The following is a 22,542-nucleotide window of genomic DNA, read 5'->3' on the forward strand; positions in this document are numbered from 1 at the left end:
CACATTCAGGTATTTATGGATACCGTATGCGTTTGGAAAGTATCCTATCTTTTAGCTAGATTATAGGCAATATTGGTGTGATAGCACTTCTGAAAAATCCACCAATTCTGGAGATGGAATGGCCGGCTGAAGGGGTAGGAGGAGGCCGGATATTTATATATATTTTTTTTAAAACCATGTGTGCATGCACTGAAGGCTTACATACATGTTGTTAAATAAATTTTTCTCAGCCTGATAGTCCAGAATATTTACAACTTTGCTGCACGATCATACTGCGAATGTCTTTCAATTCGAATTCGCGTTGTGCCCCCAATTCTTTCTCACATTGTGGGCAAAAAATGGGTAATTTGTTGTAGGTAGAAGAGGAATGGTGTACTAATATTGGTACCGAAAGAAGGCGCCTCCAAAGGATGAAGAGGAACCTGGAGCGCTATGCACATGTTGGATCGTGGACTAACGCAATCAGGTAGTTCTGGACAACTAATGCGTTCGAAGCGTCAGACTTTCTGGGCCATCAGGCCGTATCCTATCGTTTACCTAGATTATAGGAAATATTGGTGTGATAGCACTTCTGAAAAATCCAACAATTCTGGAGATGGAATTGTCGGAAGAAGGGGTAGAAGGAGGCCAGATTTTTTTATTTATTTTTTAACACCATGTGTGCATGCACTGAAGGCTCACATACATGTTGTTAAAGAGGCTCTGTCACCACATTATAAGTTCCCTATCTCCTATATAAGAAGATCGGCGCTATAATGTAGGTGACAGTAATGCTTTTTATTTCGAAAAACGATCTATTTTAAACCACTTTATAAGCGATTTTTAGCTTTATGCTAATGAGTTTCTTAATGCCCAATTGGGCGTGTTTTTACGTTAGACCAAGAGGGCGTTGTACAGAGGAGTGTATGACGCTGACCAATCAGCGTCATGCACTTCTCTCCATTCATTTACACTGCACTAGAGATATAGTTATATCGTTATGTGCAGCTACATACAGTACACAAACACTAACATTACTGTAGTGTCCTGATAATGAATATACATCACTACCAGCCAGGACGTGATGTTTATTCAGAATCCTGACACTTCTGAATCTTTTCTGTGAGATTCCAGCAAGGTAGGCATAATCTCATTTGAAATGACAGGTTACATCGTAATCTCGCGAGATTACGCTTGCTTTGCTGGAATCTCACAGAAAAGATTCAGAAGTGTCAGGATTCTGAATAAACATCACGTCCTGGCTAGTAGTGATGTATATTCATTATCAGGACACTACAGTAATGTTTGTGTATGTAGCTGCACATAATGATATAACTATATCGCTAGTGCAGTGTAAATGAATGGAGAGAAGTGCATGACGCTGATTGGTCAGCATCATACACTCCTCTGTACAACGCCCACTTGGGCATTAAGAAACTCATTAGCATAAAGCTAAAAATCGCTCATAAAGTGGTTTAAAATAGATCGTTTTTCTAAATAAAAAGCATTACTGTCACCTACATTACAGCGCCCATCTCTTTATATACGAGATAGGTCACTTATAATGTGGTGACAGAGCCTCTTTAAATACATTTTTTTTTTCAGCCTTATAGTCCAGAATATTTACAAGTTTGTTGCAAGATCATACGGCGAATGTCTTTCAGTTCGAATTGGCGTTATGCCCCCAATTCTTTCTCAGATTGTGGGCAAAGAATGGGTAATTTGTTGTAGGTAGAACAGGAATGGTGTACTAATATTGGTACCGGAAGAAGGCGCCTCCAAAGGATGAAGAGTAACCTGGAGAGCTATGCACCTGTTGGATCGGGAAGTAACACATTCAGGTAGTTATGGACACCTTATGCGTTCACAGCGTCGGAATTTCTGGGCCATCAGGCCGTATCCTATCTTTTACCTAGATTATAGAAAATATTGGTGTGATAGCACGTCTGAAAAATACACCAAATCTGGAGATGGAATGGCCGGCTGAAGGGGTAGGAGGAGGCCGGATATTTTTATTTTTTTTAACACCATGTGTGCATGCACTAAAGGCTTACATACATGTTGTTAAATACATTTTTCTCCTCCTCATAGTCCAGAATATTTACAAGTTTGTTGCACGATCATATAGTGAATGTCTTCGAATTCGCATTGTGCCCCTAATTGTTTCTCACATTGTGGGCAAAGAATGGGTAATTTGTTGTAGGTAGAAGGAATGGTGTACTTATACTGGTACTGGAAGAACGTGCTTCCAAACGATGAAGAGGAACCTGGCATGCTATGCACCTGTTATGCACCTGTGGAGTAAAACATTCAGTTAGTTATGGATAACATATGCGTTCGAATTGTCAGACTTTCTGTGCCATCAGGCACTATCCTATCTTTTACCTAGATTATAGGAAATATTGGTGTATTAGCACTTCTGAAAAATACAGTACACCAATTCTGGAGATGGAATGGTTGGCTGAAATGAGATGGGGTAGGCCGGAATTTTTTTTTTAACATTGTGTGCTGTCACGCCTGTGGGGTATGGGGACCCACTAGGCCGCTCCGCCGTAGCGGAGTAGCAGCTGGCCAAACAAGAGTCAGTAAAAGTCTCTGGGGTAAAGTACCTGGGAAGATGATCTGGCAGATACTCGGAGAAGCAGGCACGTGGTGTATTAGACACTTGGCACAGATGATGCTTGGTGTGGTAGACGACACTGGATGTGGCAGACGACACTAGATGTGGCAGATGACACGGAACATGGCAGATGACAAAATGATTCCAACACTAGATACAGCTCAGGAACAAGCACATTTACGGGATACAGGATGCAAAAAGTAGGGTATGGGAACACTGGGAGCGGGATAACAACTAAGGGACTATTTGCTAAACTAACATGGGAATATGGCAACAACGCTCAGGCAAGGAGAGGAAGGGCAGCCCGCACGCACCCGCACCCTAGAGGCAGGAGAGTGTGGCTGAGTGTGTTGGTATCTCCTGGGAGGGATACGCCAACAAAGGCTTCAGTGTCCCATGGTCATGGCTGCTGGTAAGTATAGCGTGCCCGGCGTCAGCGATCACAGACACAACAGTACCCCCTCTTATGCCCCCTCTTTTTAGGTCCAGAGCGTAGTAGGAATCTCTTGAGGAGAGTTGGGGCATTGATGTTCTCTTCTGGCTCCCAGGACCTCTCCTCAGGACCAAACCCTTTCCAGTCAACCAGATAGAAAGTCTTTCCTCCTACTCTCTTGTAGTCCAGGATCTCCTTCACCTCAAAGACATCAGAAGTACCGCTGGGAGCAACTGCAGAACTAGGAGATTTACTTTAGCGGTTCAGGACCACAAGCTTTAGGAGAAAAACGTGGAACGAGTTGGGGATTTTATGAGTAGGAGGCAATCGAAGCTTATAGGACACTGGGTTTATTTGTTGTAACACCTTGAAGGGACCGAGGAACCAGTGAGCGAATTTGTGGGATGGGATCTTCAGTCTAATGTTCTTAGAACAAAAAAGACCTTGAAGCCGGGGAGAAAACCCTTCTCCTCTTATCGGCACATGTCTTCATGCGATCCACTACCTGTAGAATTGTGGATTTGGTCTGCTGCCAGATGTGCTGAAACGTCTCGAATGAAGAATTGGCTGCAGGCACTTGAGACATAGTTGCCACAGGATGAGGAACTCGTGGGTGCTGACAGTATACAATATAGAACGGAGAGGAAGCTGTAGACTCGCTTGGTTATTGTTTGAAAATTCCGCCCAAGGCAGGAGCTGTACCCAATTGTCATGTTGAACAGAGACATAATGATGGAGATAATTCTCTAGTATTTGGTTGATCCTCTCCACTTGACCATTAGACTGTGGGTGATAGGCAGAAGAGAAGTCCAGTTTCACATGTCCATGTAAACGAAAGATGTGTTGGACTAACATATCTGCCAGGCGAGAAGCAGAAGGGAGGCCCATAAAAGGAATAAAATATGCCAGTTTGGAGAAACTATCCGCTACAACCCAGATCGTAGTACATCCAGCAAAAGAGGGAGGTCAGTGTTGCCAGGGAGCATCAGGAAGCAGCAGAGGTTGGAGCCGGCCAGCGGGTTTAGAATGAGTGGACTTGTTTAGGGCACATTTAGCACAGGAGGAAACAAAGTCCAAGAAATCCCTAGGTAGTGAGGGCCACTAATAATGACGAGCAATAAAATCCTGAGCCTTTCGGACATAGAATGCCTGACCAGTTTGGAATTATGCCCCCAGCAAAGAATTATTTTCCTGTCCGCAGGATGGACAAAGATCTTTCCAGGAGGAATGTCCTTGATCTGCAGAGGATATATGGCCATAATCTTAGAAGGATCAATAATATGTTGAGGTTTCTCTTCTGAGTCGTCCGTCTCAAATGATCGAGACAAGGCATCGGCCTTAATGTTTTTGTCTGCAGGGCGGAAATGAGGACGAAAATTAAACCTGGTGAATAACAGCGACCATCTAGCCTGACTAGGATTTAGTCGCTGTGCAGACTGCAGGTATGTAAGATTTTTGCAGTTTGTGTAGATGATGATGGGGTGGGCAGAGCCCTCAAGCAGGTGCCTCCATTCTCCCAAGGCCAGCTTGACAGTGAGCAACTCTCGATCCCCAATAGAGTAGTTGCCCTCAACAGGAGAGAAGAGTTTGGAGGAGAATCCACAAGATACAGCCTTACCCTTAGAATTCTTTTGAAACAGAAGTGCTCCAGCACCAATGGAAGAGGCATCAACCTCCATGGAAAACTGCTGGAGTAACACCAGGATGACAAAGAACAGAAGCAGACGTGAAGGCATTTTTGAAGTGGAGAATGCTGACTGCCTCAGGGGTCTAGTCCTTAGCGTTCACTCCCTTTCTGGTAAGAGCTGAGATGGGAGCATTAAGGGACGAGAAATTTGAAATGAATGGACGATAGAAGTTAGCGAATTCAAGACATCTTTGTATAGCTCGGAGATCCTGAGGACGTGTCAACTCCAAGATGGCCTACACCTTCTCTGGGTCCATTTGAAGACCACGATCAGAGACAATATAGCCCAGGAAAGACAAGGACCTGTTTTCAAATACACACTTCTCCAGTTTTGCATACCATTTATTCCCCCTTAGCCGCAATAAGACTTGGCGTACATGCTTCTGATGCGTCGGATGAGTAGATCAAGATGTCGTCCAGATATACCAACACACAGACATACAGAAGATCACGGAAGACGTCATTCAGGAACTCCTGGAACACCGCTGGAGCGTTACACAGTCCAAAGGGCATAACAACATACTCGTAGTGACCGTCTTGGGTGTTAAATGCGGTTTTTCATTTGTCACCCTTGCGTATACGAATCAGGTTATAGGCCCCGCGTAGATCCGAAGTCGTGAACACCTTAGCTCCAGGAATCCTGTCAAAGAGCACAGAGAAAAGCAGCAAGGGGTACTTATTTTTTACCGTGACTTTGTTCAATCCACGGTAGTCGATGTGCGGTCGGAGTGACCCATCCTTTTTCTCCACAAAGAAGAACCCGGCTCCGGCTGGTGAAGTAGACTTCCTGATGAACCCCCTCACCAGGTTCTCCTTGACAAACTTCGACATGGCTTGGGTTTCAGGCAAGGAAAGTGGGTAGACCCGTCCACGAGGGAGAGAGGATTCAGGAAGCAACGCTATAGTACAGTCATGTAAACGATGAGTAGGAAGGACCTCTGCCTCTTTCTTGCTGAAGACATCATTGTAGCTGCCATATTGTGGGGGTAATCCAGAGAGAGACTTAGGCAGTGTAGAAAGAACGAGACGGACCTGAGGCAGGCATCGGTGCAGACGTTGGTGTCACCACTGGAAAACCTCTCCGGAGTTCGAATCAAGGACAGGAGCATGTTGGCAAAGCCATGGTAATTCCAGTATGATAGTGTTGATAGCTTTGGACAAGACATAGGAAGCAATCAGCTCAGAATGAAGGACTCTAATCTGTAGCCTCAGTGGTTTGGTGATAGACAGAATGGGGTCAGGCAGAGGATGTCCATCTATAGAGGAGACTGCCAAGGGTTTCTCTAGAGGAACTGTGGTCAAATGAAGACGATCAACTAAGTCCTGCAGGGTAAAATTTGCAGCCTCCCGGGATCCAAGTAAGCAGGCACACAGTGCAATCCTTCACTGGTGAGAATTGACACAGGTATAGACAATTTGGGAGAGGATTTAGTGGTAGAGAGTGATTCACCTAGGTTAGTCTCTGCAATCAAACCTAGGTGCTGGTGTTTCCCGGCTTCTTAGGGCATTGGCGCACAAAATGTCCTTTGTGGCCAAAGTACAGACACAATCCAGCCGATCGTCTGCGTTGCCGTTCCTGGTCGGACAATCAGAGTTTATCCACCTGTATAGGCTCCTCTGAAGGTCCAGCAGAACAAGGTAGTAGCGGCCTTTGAAATTTTGGTGTCAGTTGACAAGGTCTTCTCTCCTGATGTACATCCAGAGTGCGCTCTTGGATCCGCATATCGATCCGGGTAGCCAGAAGTATTAAGGCATCCAAGGCAACAGGAATTTCTCGAGCCGCTAGTTAATCCTTAATATGAGAAGCAAGACCCTGCCAAAAGGTTGCCACCAGGGCCTCATTATTCCAAGCCAGCTTCGCCGCCAGTGTGCAGAAAGGAGATAGCGTACTCCACTACAGTTGACAGCCCTTGTTTGAGGGTAAGCAGTGAGGCAGCTACAGAGGATGTTTGACCCGGTTCATCGAACACTGTATGGAAAGTCTCTAGAAACAGTGATAGATCAGAGAATTTCTGGGCCCGCTTGTTCCAAGATGGGGACTTTCATGCCAGGGCTTTGCCAGCGAGGAGAGTAATAATAAATGCTATCTTGGCCTCATCAGAGGGAAAAAGATGAGCACGTAACCTAAACTGGATCATACATTGATTAATGAAGCCTCTACAGGCCATAGGATCCCCGTCGTAGCGAGATGGTAGAGGCAGCGAAATTGTAGATCCAAGGCAGGCAGGAGGGGTAACCGGTAATGGAACAGCGGCAGCATCCAGAGGAGATGCAGTAGGATGATCCAAACTGGTGATAATCTAATTTACTGCCTGTAGGAGCTGATTCTGACATGCCCGCAGGTCACGCATGTCCGTTTGCGTCACCTGAATCGCCTTCTTAGGTTGACCAGCGGGATTCATGGCCTGAGCATACTGTCAGGACTGTGGGGTATGTGGAACCACTAGGCCGCTCCGCTGTAGTGGAGTAGGAGCTGGCCAAACAAAAGTCAGTAACAGTCTCTGGGGCAGAGGACCTGGGAAGATGATCTGACAGATACTCGGAGAAGCAGGCACGTGGTTTAGTAGAAACTTGGCACAGATGATTCTTGGCGTGGCAGACGACACTAGACATGGCAGATGACTCTGGACATGGCAGATGACAACACTACTCCAACATTAGATACAGCTCAGGAAGAAGCACAGTTACGGATACAGGATACAGGAAGTAGGATACAGGAACACTGGGAGCAGGATAAAAACTAAGAGACCAATTGCTATACTAACATGGGAATATGACAACAACGCCCAGGCAAGGAAGGGCAGAGCCCTTTATATAGTCCAGGATGTAAGGGGATAGGTTAGGGAACACTTACTTGGTGCGCGCACTGGCGCTTTTAGGCCGGGATGAGCGTGTGCGCAACCTAGAGGCAGGAGAGTGCACTCGCATGTGTTGGTATCTCAACAAGCCTTCAGTGTCCCGCCGGTGGGGGGGTGGAAATCACAACTCCCTTTAAAGCGTCCCTAGCAACGTCAGGGAAACTTAATTTGGGTTATATCCCTACTGTAAAGGATCTGCCAGGCACAGCTTCTGTGTATACGCCCATAGGTAATCAGTCTGCACCTGCTTCTATGTCTGTGAGACTGACTCCATCTTCCACCACTCAGGATGGCAGGCTTAGGAGTGGGAGAGCCCATCACAGCCTGGCCAGACGGAGCTAGCTCCCGCCCTCTGTCTATTTATACCTGCTTTTCCTGTTCCTCCTTGCTTATGATTCTTCTCGTGTGGTTTCCTGGCCCTGCTGCAGCTTCTGAAATATTTGACCCTGCTTTATACTGACCCTGGCTTACTGACTACTCTCCTGCTCTGTGTTTGGTACCTCGTACACTCCTGGTTTGACCACTCATGTTGCTCACGGTGTTGCCGTGGGCAACTGCCCCATTTCCCTTAGCTTTGTGTACCCTTGTCTGTTTGTCTGTCGTGCACTTACTGAGCGTAGGGACCGTCGCCCAGTTGTACCCCGTCGCCTAGGGCGGGTCGTTGCAAGTAGGCAGGGACTGAGTGGCGGGTAGATTAGGGCTCACTTGTCTGTTTCCCTACCCCCAACATTACATAATCACAAGCCCATATATCTAGGCTACCCTGGTCCCTCACACTACTATGGACCCCCTTGAGACCCTGGCTCAGCAAATGCAGGGTCTCTCCCTACAGGTCCAGGCCCTGGCTCAGAGGGTCAACCAGCCTGACGCTACCATGGTAGTGCCCCTCACCTCACCTCTTGAACCCCACCTCAAGTTGCCAGACCGGTTCTCAGGGGACCGGAGGACTTTTCTCTCCTTTCGGGAGAGTTGTAGGCTCTACTTTCGCTTAAAGCCTCACTCCTCAGGTTCTGAGAGCCAGCGGGTGGGTATAATTATGTCCTGGCTCCAGGAAGGGCCCCAAGAATGGGCCTTCTCCTTGGCTCCTGACGCCCCTGAACTTTCCTCCGTTGATCTTTTCTTTTCTGCTCTCGGACTCATTTATGACGAGACTGACAGGACAGCCTTTGCCTAGAGTCAGCTGGTGACCTTACGTCAGGGTAAGAGACCTGTTGAGGAGTATTGTTCTGACTTTAGGAAGTGGTGCGTAGCTTCTCGGTGGAATGACCCTGCCTTAAGGTGCCAGTTTAGGTTGGGTCTGTCGAACGCCCTGAAAGACCTGCTAGTTAGCTATCCCTCTTCTGACTCCCTAGACCAGGTTATGGCTTTAGCGGTACGACTTGACCGACGTCTCAGGGAACGACAACTTGAACGTTTTTGTGTTTTCCCCTCTGACTCCTCCATGATGCCTCCCGAGGTCCCGTTGCTTCGCTCTTCCACGGAAGACTCGGAGGTACCTATGCAACTCGGGGCCTCCGTGTCCCCCCGACAACGTAGAGAGTTCCGCAGGAAGAATGGTCTCTGCTTCTATTGTGGGGATGACAAGCATCAAGTGAACACCTGTCCTAGGCGTAAGAATAAGCAGCCGGAAAACTTCCGCGCCTAAGTGATCATCGGGGAGGTCACTTGGGCGCACAGGTATTTCCCGTAAATATGAAACGTAATAAAATCTTGCTTCCCTTTCAGGTCTCTTTTGGTGGTAGGTCTGCTACCGGCAGTGCCTTCGTGGATTCAGGGTCTGCTAATATCATGTCTGTGGAATTTGCTATGTCTCTTGCTATGCCTTTGATTGAGTTGCCTAAACCTGTATCGACTCCACTCCTCTTGCTAATGGTTATTGTACACAGCATACCCCTGTTTTTGAACTCCTTGTTGGCTCCATGCATTTGGAGCAGTGCTCTGTACTGTTGATGCAGGGATTATCGTCCGATTTGGTTTTAGGCCTTCCCTAGTTGCAGTTGCATAATCCCACGTTTGACTGGAATACTGGGGAGCTTACCAAATGGGGTAATGAATGCTTGACGTCATGTTTTTCTGTTAATTCTATTTCTCCCCCTGAGGAGGTGAATACGCTACCTGAGTTTGTTAAGGACTTCGCTGATGTTTTCTCTAAGGAGGCCTCCGAAGTGTTACCTCCTCATAGAGAATACGATTGCGCTATCGATTTGGTACCAGGAGCTAAGCTCCCTAAGGGTAGGATATTTAATCTGTCTTGTCCCGAACGTGAAGCCATGAGAGAGTATATCCAGGAATGCCTGGCCAAGGGTTACATTCGCCCCTCTACTTCTCCAGTAGGTGCTGGCTTCTTCTTCGTAGGGAAGAAGGATGGTGGTCTTAGGCCATGCATTGACTACCGTAACTTGAATAAGGTCACTGTAAGGAACCAGTATCCCCTTCCTTTGATTCCTTATTTCTTTTATCAGGTTCAGGGGGCCCAATGGTTCTCTAAGTTTGATCTACGGGGGGCGTATAACCTTATCCGCATCAAAGAGGGGGATGAGTGGAAGACTGCGTTTAACACGCCCGAAGGTCATTTCGAATACCTCGTCATGCCCTTTGGGTTGTGTAATGCTCCCGCGGTCTTCCAGAATTTCATAAATGAGATTTTAAGAGATTACCTGGGGGTATTTCTTGTAGTGTACCTTGATGACATACTTGTGTTTTCCAAGGACTGGTCTTCCAACATTGAGCATGTCAGGAAGGTGCTCCAGGTCCTTCGGGAAAACAAACTGTTTGCGAAGACCGAAAAATGTGTGTTTGGGGTGCAGGAGATAGCATTTTTGGGTCAAATCCTCACTCCTCATGAATTCCGCATGGACACCGCCAAGGTCCAGGCTGTGGCGGAATGGGTCCAACCTGCCCCTCTGAAGGCGTTAGTGTTTCTTGGGGTTCGCTAATTATTACAGGAGATTTATTGCTAAATTCTCGGTCATCGCTAAGCCTCTTACGGACCTCACTCGCAAAGGTGCTGATCTCCTCCACTGGCCTCCTGAGGCTGTCCAGGCTTTTGAGGTCCTTAAGAAGTGCTTTATCTCGGCCCCGGTGCTGGTTCAGCCAAACCAAATGGAGCCATTTATCGTGGAGGTTGACGCATCCGAGGTGGGAGTGGGGGCTGTCTTGTCCCAGGGTACCAGGTCCCTCACCCATCTCCGTCCCTGTGCCTACTTCTCCAGGAAGTTTTCGCCCACTGAGAGTAACTATGATATTGGCAACCACAAACTCTTAGCCATTAAATGGGCATTTGAAGAGTGGCGCCACTTCCTGGAGGGGGCTAGGCACCAGGTAACGGTCCTTACCGACCACAAGAATCTGTTTTTCCTAGAATCTGCCCGGAGGCTAAACCCGAGACAAGCTCGATGGGTGCTATTTTTTACCAGATTCAACTTTTTGGTTACCTATAGGGCTGGGTCTAAAAATATTAAGGCTGATGCACTGTCGCGTAGCTTCATGGCCAGCCCTCCTTTGGAGGAAGATCCTGCTTGTATTTTTCCTCCAGGTATAATCATTTCTTCTATTGATTCTGATTTAGTCTCTGAAATTGCGGCTGATCAAGGTTCAGCTCCCGGGAACCTTCCTGAGAACAAGCTGTTTGTTCCCCTACAATTCCGGCTAAGGGTACTTAGGGAAAATCATGACTCCGCACTATCTGGTCATCCAGGCATCCTGGGTACCAAGCACCTCATTGCCAGAAACTATTGGTGGCCTGGGTTGCCTAAAGACGTTAAGGCCTACGTCGCAGCTTGTGAGGTTTGTGCTAGGTCCAAGACTCCCAGGTCCCGACCTGCGGGCTTACTACGTTCTTTGCCCATTCCCCAGAGACCTTGGACCCATATCTCCATGGATTTTATCACCGATTTGCCTACATCTCAAGGCAAGTCGGTGGTGTGGGTTGTAGTAGACCGCTTCAGTAAGATGTGCCACTTTGTGCCCCTCAAGAAACTACCCAATGCTAAGACGTTAGCTAGCTTGTTTGTCAAACACATCCTGCGTCTCCATGGGGTCCCTGTCAATATTGTTTCGGACAGAGGGGTACAATTTGTTTCATTGTTTTGGAGAGCCTTCTGTAAAAAGTTGGAGATTGATCTGTCCTTCTCCTCTGCCTTCCATCCTGAAACTAATGGCCAAACTGAGAGGACTAATCAGTCTCTAGAACAATATTTAAGGTGTTTTATCTCTGACTGTCAATATGATTGGGTCTCATTCATTCCCCTCGCCGAATTTTCCCTTAATAACTGGGTCAGTAACTCGTCAGGGGTCTCCCCCTTTTTCTGTAATTTTGGGTTTAATCCACGGTTCTCCTCCGTTTCACCTGGTAGTTCCAACAATCCCGAGGTAGAGGTCGTTCATCGGGAACTGTGCACAGTCTGGGCCCAGGTTCAGAAGAACCAAGAGGCGTCCCAGAGCATACAAAAAACTCAGGCAGATAGAAGACGTTCTGCTAACCCCTTGTTTATGGTCGGGGATCTGGTGTGGTTATCGTCTAAGAACTTGCGCCTTAAGGTCCCGTCCAAGAAGTTTGCTCCCCGGTTTATAGGGCCATATAAGGTCATTGAAGTCCTCAATCCTGTCTCCTTCCGACTGGAGTTGCCCCCATCTTTTTGAATACACGAAGTGTTTCATGCCTCCCTCCTTAAACGCTGCTCCCCGTCCTTGGCTCCCTCGAGGAAACCTCCTGTCCCCGTTCTCACCCCTGAGGGGGTGGAATTCGAGGTGGCCAAGATTGTGGACAGCAAGATGGTCCAAGGCTCCCTCCAGTACCTGGTCCATTGGAGAGGATACGGGCCTGAGGAGAGGACTTGGGTACCCGCCCGGGATGTTCACGCTGGGGTATTGGTCAGGAAGTTCCACCTTCGTTTCCCCAATAAACCAGGTCCACCTAGAAAGGGTCCGGTGGCCTCTCATAAAAGGGGGGGTACTGTAAAGGATCTGCCAGGCACAGCTTCTGTGTATACGCCCATAGGTAATCAGTCTGCACCTGCTTCTATGTCTGTGAAACTGACTCCATCTTCCACCACTCAGGATGGCAGGCTTAGGAGTGGGAGAGCCTATCACAGCCTGGCCAGACGGAGCTAGCTCCCGCCCTCTGTCTATTTATACCTGCCTTTCCTGTCCCTCCTTGCTTGTGATTCTTCTCGTGTGGTTTCATGGCCCTGCTGCAGCTTCTGAACTATTTGACCCTGCTTCATACTGACCCTGGCTTACTGACTACTCTCCTGCTCTGTGTTTGGTACCTCGTACACTCCTGGTTTGACTCGGCTCGTTCACCACTCTTGTTGCTCACGGTGTTGCCGTGGGCAACTGCCCCATTTCCCTTAGCTTTGTGTACCCTTGTCTGTTTGTCTGTCGTGCACTTACTGAGCGTAGGGACCATCGCCCAGTTGTACCCCGTCGCCTAGGGCGGGTCGTTGCAAGTAGGCAGGGACTGAGTGGTGGGTAGATTAGGGCTCACTTGTCTGTTTCCCTACCCCCACCATTACACCTACATTACTTAAATAGAGGGAAATATAATATGGTTGTTCGAGGATGAATATATCATCTCTCTACTAAATCCTTTTTTGAAGGAAATTAGACTGTTTTGGAGATTTGTGGACGACCTATTCATTATCTGGTCCGGGTCCGAAATTTTGTTTTATCATTTTGTCGACCATTTGAATATGGTAAATAAAATTAATACAAAATTCAAATCAAAGATCAGTGCCACTGCTATGGAATTTTTAGATGTCAAGATTAAGGTGTTAGAAGGGACCTTAAATAGAAGGGTTTCAGGAAGTCAACAGCCACTAAAAGCTACTGCACTATAACAGCTTCCACCCATACTACGTAAAAAAAATAGCTATACCGTACGGGCAATTTATAAGATTAAGGAGGATCAACGACACAGATGAAGTTTTCATGACCAAGCCCGAGACCTTAGGAATCGCCTGTTAGAGGTTATCCAGCCCATCTGCTAGATAAAGCCTTTGAAAAAGCTTTTCAGAAAAAAAAACAGAAAGATCTCCTAAACTCTTCTTTTGAATAAAAGAACGAAAAGAAGTAAAAATAAAATGAGGCAAAGGTTCACCTTTGCCTTCAATTATAACACCCACGCACAAGCCATAAGGAATGACATTTTTAAGCATTGGCGCTTAATAGAAGATGATCCTATCCTCAGAGATGTTGCTGTCAGAAAAACCCTCATCTCTTTCAGGATAAGTAGAACAATTAAATATCAATTAGTAAGAAGTAGTTTTATAGATTGTGAAGGTAAGAAGAAAAAGAACTGGCTAGAAAAGTCCATTCCGGTAGGAAACCATCGTTGTGGAAATTGCGCTTTTTGTAAGTTCAATCTTCTAGCTAAAATGCGAGAATTTGGGGGATTATCCTTTAGGGTTCAGCATTTTATTAGTTGCAAAACAAAATTTGTAGTGTACGTGATATTTTGTCCAGACATTTTTACATAGGTAAAACAATTAGATCTTTGTATATACGCTTCAGGGAACACTATAAATCAGTGGAATCGGGTGAAGGAGTCTAATCAAGCATATACGTAAAGAACATAAGAATGACCCGAGTTTTCTAAGGTTTGCAGGGATTGAACAGGTCCTCTAGCCAATTAACGGAGGAGATCGCCATAAAATTATTTTAAGGAAAGAGGCAAGCTGGATCATCCGCACCAATGCGATGGGTCCAGCCGGCCTAAATGATATGAATCATATGGCTGTATTTCTTTGAGTCATCGTAGTGAGTAAATATATATTTTACTGAGAGCTTATCTATTCAAGGCAGTTCTGTCTTTTAAATAGAGGAGACATGTCGTCTTACTTGCCTCTCCTTTTTTTAAAAAGTAGGGCGTTTTATATATTCCCCTCTATATAAATAATGTAGGGATATAACCCAAATTAGGTTTCCCTGATGTTGCTAGGGACGCTATTCCGGGAGTTGTGGTTTCCACCCCTGATGCGTTCGGGGGGAGGTAACCACCCCTGGCTCCTTCCCCTCGTGTCCTCAGATTTTCTCCCTCCCGCTGTCAATCAGATGAGACCTGGCTTTAGATGTAGAGGATTTGCCTCCCTTGTCATTTTGTCTCTGGTCGGCTGTTGCGCACGCTCGAGCAGCAAAGGTTTAGCCTGCGCATGCACGCTCAGGGCCAATCAGAGACAAGGACTTATGTCACGAAGGGTTTTCCCATGTAACTCATGGAATCTTAGAGTTCCCTGATTGGCCCATAGAGTGAGCGCTGTCCGTTGTACGTCAGATCTGTGTTGTCTAATCACGGCACTAGGTGGGCTATTTAAAGCCCCATTATTGCCGTGTCTATAGGTCAGAAGAAGTGCCTTTGAGCCATATTTGAGCCTTATTTGATGCCGTAATAAAGAACTTTTAACTGCATCTAGGTGAGTGCCGCTTGTTTTCCTCCTCTACTACTGTTAAGATTAAAGTTATCATATTGCTTAAACCGCACGATACATGTCGTTAAAAAAAAAGGCCAGAAAACTATAGTGGATTTACTTTTTATTTCCCGTCCCCACTCAAATATTTTTTAATAAAGGCTAATCAGTAAATCATATATCCCAACCAAATAGTGCCGTTGAAAAAAAAAAAAACAGGTCTTGCACAATTTTTCCCACCATTCTTAACCAGATATGCGACGCAGATGTGAACTTAGCCTAATATATTCACGTAGCTATAGGATGGGCCATATATATATATATATATATATATATATATATATATATAGCAGATTGGCATTCCTAACACCAGAAAAGGATCACTGGAACAGGACTGGAGTTTCTTGAAACATAACTTTTACTGTTGTTGCTTCTTAAAAATTGCATAATAATTATACATAGACAAACTTTCAACTTGTGTTGCAATATACATAGAAAGGTTTCTATTTCCTCCTACTAATTCAATATATCCTCCAGACTTATGGAGTGTACAGGTAGAATTGTTTACACTGTCCCTTAGAGTAATATAGGGTTATTAAAAATGATGCTTCCTTATGCATATACGTAGCTTTTGTTATCCCGCACATCACCTTGCATATAATTATAGCACTTCTGGGGTAATCAACCCCCCTACACGTTCTATTTTAAGGTGTGCTTAAAACTGTTTTGTTTTTTTAATACCTGAAAGAGGTTTCCCAGTCCCCTTGTTTGTGGAAACTCTTTCAGGTATTAAAAAATTAATTTTTCTCCCGACGCGTTTCCTTGTGGCCCAAAGTCATCAGGGGAGATTGGCCATACAGCCCTTCTGTCATGTTACAGTCAACGGAGGCTGTTAATTCTGCTGAAGCTATGATTGCCATTTTGTGGCCTTGCACTGGCAAGGAAGATTTGTGGCACATGTTTTGCCCATGCTAGTATGGATGCCTGTTCACCGCATCTGACGTCATCGGGTCAAAGTTATGTTTTAAGAAACCATTCCTATTCCAGCGATCATTTTTTATATAAGTGGAGGATTTTGTTGAATTGCAGTCCTGGTGAAAGAGTGTACATTTCACTATCTTTTCTATTTTTGATAACACCAGAATAAGAATCTTGTCCAAGTGGATCATTCAATTACATTTTGAAAGACAACATTTTATATATAGTCAATCAGTATTATATACATTACTATGTAACTGGATGTACAGTAATATGCAATTAATCATTTCCCAGTGATAATACAATTTTTTAAATCATTTTCCAGATGAACACATTTAGATTCCATACACTTTCACATGCTGACGTAAGATCACCGAGCTTGCCATATTCCTTGCCAGGATCTAATTTTCTTGGTGATCATATTTGGACTTTTGTATGTGGGGTAATCATAAATGAGGATTCATATTCTAGCAGTGGAAGGAAGATCCATTCACCCACTCTCATCTTCTGCAAAACATAAAGAGTAGGAATATGTATGTTTAATTTCCGTACATTACAGGATCTCAAGGTGTTGCAATATCTGATTTTCCCTAATAGATATATTTCATCAGCAGAATCCCCCTACAGCAAGCAGAAACAATCCATAGCTATAGTAGGGAAATCTGGGTATACAAATGTTTTATCTGGTACAAATTGTCAGGTAAAACATTTTATTAAGTATAAGTTAGGCACTCATAGACACTCAAAGACTGTGACCCAGTCAAGTGTGTGTCATCTGACGGAATAATATCAGTCATCGGAATAGTATGGTCTCCCCAAGATAAGAAAGCGCCAAAGCTGCCTGAATGCACCTCGGGATATTTATGAATAGATCTTTTTTTAAAGTTTGGTCACCATCACCATTGTAGATTACACTGAAGGTATATACAAGATATCCAGCGAGCTTCCTCGAGTGAGTAAAAACCTGTTCACACTAAGAGCCACACCACCACACCAAATAAATGACAGCAAAATCCATGTTGTGTACAGCACCAATAGACTACCGTTCCACCCTGTGCCTCTTAGTTTTGTACGGAGGCACACACAGAGATTTTCTAAGATTCATATGGAAGCTATGAGAAAATGTTTGACATGTCAGATTGCATGCTGTATTATAGGGGTAATCTTAAAAAAAGTATTGCGTCTAGGGGAGAATTTGGTGCCCTGTAGAGGCAGCATACAGCGGCACACGTAGTAGCTATGGCCCTGAAATATGGAACCATACATTTTAGAGTTAGGGTATGTTCACACACACTAATTACTGACTTAATTAGGGCGTTTTTGCCCCGAATTACGTCCGAAAAAATGCGGCTTGAAAGCGTTGACAAACATCTGCCCATAGAAAGCAATGGGCTGACGTTTGTCTGTTCACACGAGGCGTATATTTACGCGCCGCTGTCAAAAGACGGCACGTAAATAGACGCCCGCGTCAAAGAAGTGACCTGTCACATCTTGGGGCGTAATTGGAGCCGTTATTCATTGACTCCAATGAAAAGCAGCGCCAATTACGTCCGTAATGGACGCGGCGTTCAAGCGCCTGCACATGCCGTTACGGCTGAAATTACGGGGATGTTTTCTCCTGAAAACATCCCCGTAATTTCAGCCGTTACGGACGCTGCCGTGTGAACATACCCTTAGAGTTTTCAAACGCAGATAAAAAACACCTGCAGTTTGAAGTGTTTTTTTTATGCTGTTTTTCTTAGATGTGTTTTTTTAACTTGGGTAATTTTGTACAAGCGTATTTCTTGCCATTTTTAAGTTTTATTGAGAAACCTATAGAGAAAATGTTGTGGGTTGTGTGGTGATTTTTTTTGCTGTGGTCCTCTATCTGTGGCAGGTCGTGGCCCAGAGCTAACATGGCTTAGACTGGCAGCATCGGTGCTGTTTGTCTTCTGGGTTGCTCCCTCTGCAGGTACTGTGTTGTAGCAGCACTGGTTGCCATGCGATTCTGGATTTGATAGACTAGAGACCCACCTAAAATAAGTTGCCGTGAAGTGGCAAGTGGGCTTATATAATTTAATAAAAATGTATACTAAGAACCTCATATTCATACATTTTTTTAATTTTGCTGAGCCGCAATAGATCAAGCATAACAAGTGGATGTGCGGTCCGGGTTTCCTTCTCTCCCATGTGGCTATAGAGAAAAATGGCTAAAAAATGTCATACCTAGAGCATGCTGCTTTTATACAATGGCACCAAAAGCGGCACTAAAACAGCACAAACCAATAGACATTTTCATATTTTACTATGGACTTTTATTTGGGCGCTGCATTTTAGCAAGAAAAAGCCCCAAAAATGCAGTGAAAAAGACTCCATGGAAAATGCTGCTAGTGTGTGTGTGTGTGTGTGTGTGTGTGCGTGCGTGCGTGCGTGCGCTTTTATGGGGGGAAAAAAAAAACATTGCAGTACAAATGTAGGGTTAAGAGATACTAGGTATTGGGGTTTATTGTGGAATTCACACAGTGTAGTTTTAGTACAATGTTTGCATCTGATTCTTAGTATCCAAAAGCAAGGGTAAATCCTAAACTGAACAGGGCCTAATAGGAGTACAAAGATTGCAGACCGTCTGACATAGAGACTTAAGGGCAGCGATCGCGTTGCGGGGGTGCCGGTGGGTTGACAGGTGGGACCCCCTCTGTCTAACTGCTTAGATGTATCGGTTATGATTGACCGTAAACATCTGCATCTGAGGGTTTTAATCTGATGGTGCGGGTTCAGCCTTGGTCTTAAAGAGGCTCTGTCACCACATTATAAGTGCCCTACCTCCTACATAAGGAGATCGGCGCTATAATGTAGGTAACAGCAGTGCTTTTTATTTAAAAAAAACTATCTATTTTTACCACTTTATTAGCGGTTTTAGATTTATGCTAATGATGTGCTTAATGCCCAAGTGGGCGTATGTTTACTTTAGACCAAGTGGGCATTGTACAGGGGAGTGTATGACGCTGACCAATCAGCATCATGCACTCCTCTCCATTCATTTACACAGCGCATAGGGATCCTGTTAGATCGCTATGTGCTGTCTTATACTGACATATTAACAATACTGAAGTGTTTAGATAGTGAATAGACATTCCATGGGATGTTTATTCACAATCTCTGCACTTCGTTACTCTGTCTGTGGTAGTTACAGCAGAGGACGCGTAATCTCACGAGATTACGCGGTAAATGACAGGTTACAACGAGATCATGCTTCCTCCGCTGTAACTACCATAGAAACAGTAACGAAGTGCAGTGATTGTGAATAGACCTCCCGTGGAATGTCTATTCACTGTCTAAACACTTCAGTATTGTTAATGTGTTAGTATAAGACAGCACATAAGGATCTAACAGGATCCCTATGCGCTGTGTAAATGAATGGAGAGGAGTGCATGATGCTGATTGGTCAGCGTCATACACTCCCCTGTAGAACGCCCACTTGGTCTAAAGTAAAAATATGCCCACTTGGGCATTAAGCAACTCATTAGCATAAATCTAAAAACGCTAATAAAGTGGTAAAAATAGATCGTTTTTTTAAATAAAAAGCACTGCTGTCACCTACATTATAGCGCCCATCTCCTTATGTAGGAGATAGGGCACTCATAATGTGGTGACAGAGCCAGCCTCTTTGAGTACCTAGCGCCAGCACTGTAATTGCACGGAGGCTGGTGCCAAGGAGTTAAAAATATCCTGCCTTTTTTATGTGTACAGTATCTGTGCAGACCTATGTGTCTCCATGGTAACAGACTACAAACAAACCCTGTGTAGTCCGATGCTGCAGTCAAACTTCCATCTGTCCTCTACTTCTTGTTACCTACTGCAGTTTGCATCAATTTTCATTATTTTTTTCAATCCATCAGTGATTGACCTCAAAAATTAAAAACAAAATATGGTAGGACTGATGAAGACTGCTGTAAACTGATGAACTTCAGTTTTATTACCATAAAAATTTGTAGGATCTGACATGATCAGTCTATCAATCAATTTTATTTTTTTTGCTTAAATACACGTTGAGAAAAAATCGTGAACATACCATTATGCAGGTTCAATAATTAATTTCCTAAAACCCAAATGATGTACAGTTACTAGTTCTTTGCACTGCAGACATTTGTTGTATTCTTATGGACTATTTAACTGCTTTTATCTTAATAACCCATAAGTTAATATCTCATAGCCCTAGCCTAATATATTGTCTAATGTACACTACCTACTGGAAATGATAAGAGTATCCATAGTAAGGCCTCCTTCACACACAGAAAATTTATTTAAACCGCATAAAAAAAATATTTTTTTCTAATGTCACATTCGCTTTTTTTATCGCGTATTTCATTTGGTGCCCTTTTCGACATGGTTTTTTTCCTTGCGTTTTTGAAGTCCAATAGAAAAGCCCATGGGAAAATCACCTGAACAAACACGTGAAAAAACCCGCCCTACCAAGAGCATGCTGCTTTTGGAAAAAAAGTCACTGACCACAAAATTTCCTGAAAAACGCCACAAACCAAAACGCAGTTGTGTGTAGTGCAGTTGATATTTTACAATAGACTTTAAAGTAACATCTGGCCGCACTTAAAACTGCATGGAAAAACGCTGCAAAAACGCCATTAAAAATGGCATGAAGAAAACACAAAAATGCAGCAAACCGCGGTGTGAATCCAGCCTTACAGTCCTAACATTCAATTTACATATATTACCTTTCACGCGCTCCCTCCCTGTTTCCAGCGCTGTTTTTTTTTTTGGTTTTTTTTGTTTTTCCCCTCCCCCTCGTTCCTGAGTAATTACCCCCTGTTGTTTTGGTGCCTGATATGGTATTTCAATGTAGTTAGCCAACGGGGCATGAACTACAATAAATCTCCCAAGGTGAAGCCATCTTCATTGCTTCTGACACTGGCGAATCCGCGCAAAGCAGCTCATGGCAAATGTGCTTGGTGAGAAGTCTTCTCCCAGCCTCTTCATTGTTTACATGGTTCTTGTTTGTATTTGCATGTGCCGTTACAATTGTAGTTGCTCTGCGAGGTATTACACACTGTCCCATTCAAGTACTACCATACCAGGCCCCCATAACACTGCCAACTATTGCCCTTACAATACTGCCATTTAGTTCCCAAATAAAACTACTGGAATTAAAACAGTGGAGTAGAATGTGTTTCTGCTCAACTTTCAGGTTGCTCCTGATGGTCCCATTCTTGGGGGATCCTGAAAAAAGACCATCGGCAATTGCCCAGTTTGCAACTCCCTAAAACTGGCTGTGTAAATATGACCTAGTAATATTAACAAATATATGACTGAAGTAAAACCTAAAAAAAATGAAAGACTAACCTTTGCTCTGGATCTTGAAATCCTCGGGCAGCAAACTATCCTGCCTGTTTCCAAGTGTAAAAGCGAGGAAGGAAAGAATGAGAGCATCCATTATAGCTATGATAGCTAGGATGTAGGCCCAGCGCACAGTACAAGCTCCCAGTGCATATTTATCTGTCGTGTCTCCGCACATACGCTTTACTTCTGCAGAGTCCCATCCATCTGGGTAAATTAGGCATCCAATCATCAAGCCAGCCGCTGCAAGCCCAAAAAAATAAAAATACTAGTGTTTTGACATGCTAAAGTAGGAGAACAAAACCAAAAGTTGCAAATTCAAAGTAAAAGTATGCAATGTAAATTACTTTTATATATATAAAAAAAGACAAAATAATAATAGTAAAAACCATAAGAAGTGTAAGAAAATTAGAATCGAAAGTAAAGAATGTAGATCGTGAATACTAAAATTATATTATATGCTGTCCCCTGAAAAATAAATGGTAAAGTAACAGTTCTCATTTAATACCTGAAGCCAACTGCATCCATGCACAGACCTTGTACACTGTGGCCGAATTACAGAAAAAAAAAAGTCCGAAGCTCAGTATGGAACCCACCACCAGAAACATGGACACTCCAATAAAAAACATGGCAGTCTTGAAGGCTCCTGAAGGTATGCTCTCAAAGTCCAAGGCACTTCCTTTGCAGATTAGTTCTGATGTCAGTGCATTTCCTATGCAATAACTGAACAAACCAAAATAACCTGCTTGTGGGGTGTTCAAACTATCCCCAATCCAGTAAGGTTGGATGAAAACTTCCACCATGATGATCGAGAAGCATATGGTAAACACTGCCCACAAGACACCGATTGCACGTGCATTACGTACATAGTTGGTGTGGTATATTTTTGCTGCTTCTTTTGCTGGCAGCAGCTGAACCATTTTGATCTGATTTTGGTATAACTCTCCTTAGGCCCGAAACCTGTAATTGCAGATTGTTATTAAGAAAAGCAACAAAAGTAACAATGTTAAAAATAATCGAAGTAATATAATTCACTAATCCTTTCTCTGTCCCACAAATTATGTCTCTTGCCCTACTGTGGCAAATGTTAGTAGATAGGACCATGGCCTACTGGGAAGTGAACTCCTTCGTGGTGGGGAATGACATTTTAACTTCTATATCTATTGGTTTTTTTTTGTATTTTTTTGCTAAAATCAGTAGTGCATGTAAATATATGAAACTTTGTCATGTATCTTAGAGAAAGTGGCATCTTC

The 22,542-nt window shown here is 44.2% G+C and overlaps 1 protein-coding gene across 1 annotated transcript; it reads right to left on the minus strand.

Annotated features, from left to right (window-relative positions):
* Positions 1 to 15,119: 15,119 nt before the first annotated feature.
* Positions 15,120 to 22,209, minus strand: LHFPL5 (LHFPL tetraspan subfamily member 5). The gene is made up of 3 exons (XM_075850260.1): positions 21,798 to 22,209; positions 21,296 to 21,532; positions 15,120 to 16,468 (listed from the first exon to the last, which is right to left on the minus strand). Exons 1-3 carry the CDS (start codon positions 22,207 to 22,209, stop codon positions 16,452 to 16,454), a joined length of 666 nt encoding a protein of 221 aa, XP_075706375.1. The 3' UTR covers positions 15,120 to 16,451.
* Positions 22,210 to 22,542: the final 333 nt, after the last annotated feature.

This window comes from Rhinoderma darwinii, chromosome 2, assembly GCF_050947455.1.
Source record: "Rhinoderma darwinii isolate aRhiDar2 chromosome 2, aRhiDar2.hap1, whole genome shotgun sequence".
NCBI classification, from domain to species: Eukaryota; Metazoa; Chordata; class Amphibia; order Anura; family Rhinodermatidae; genus Rhinoderma; species Rhinoderma darwinii.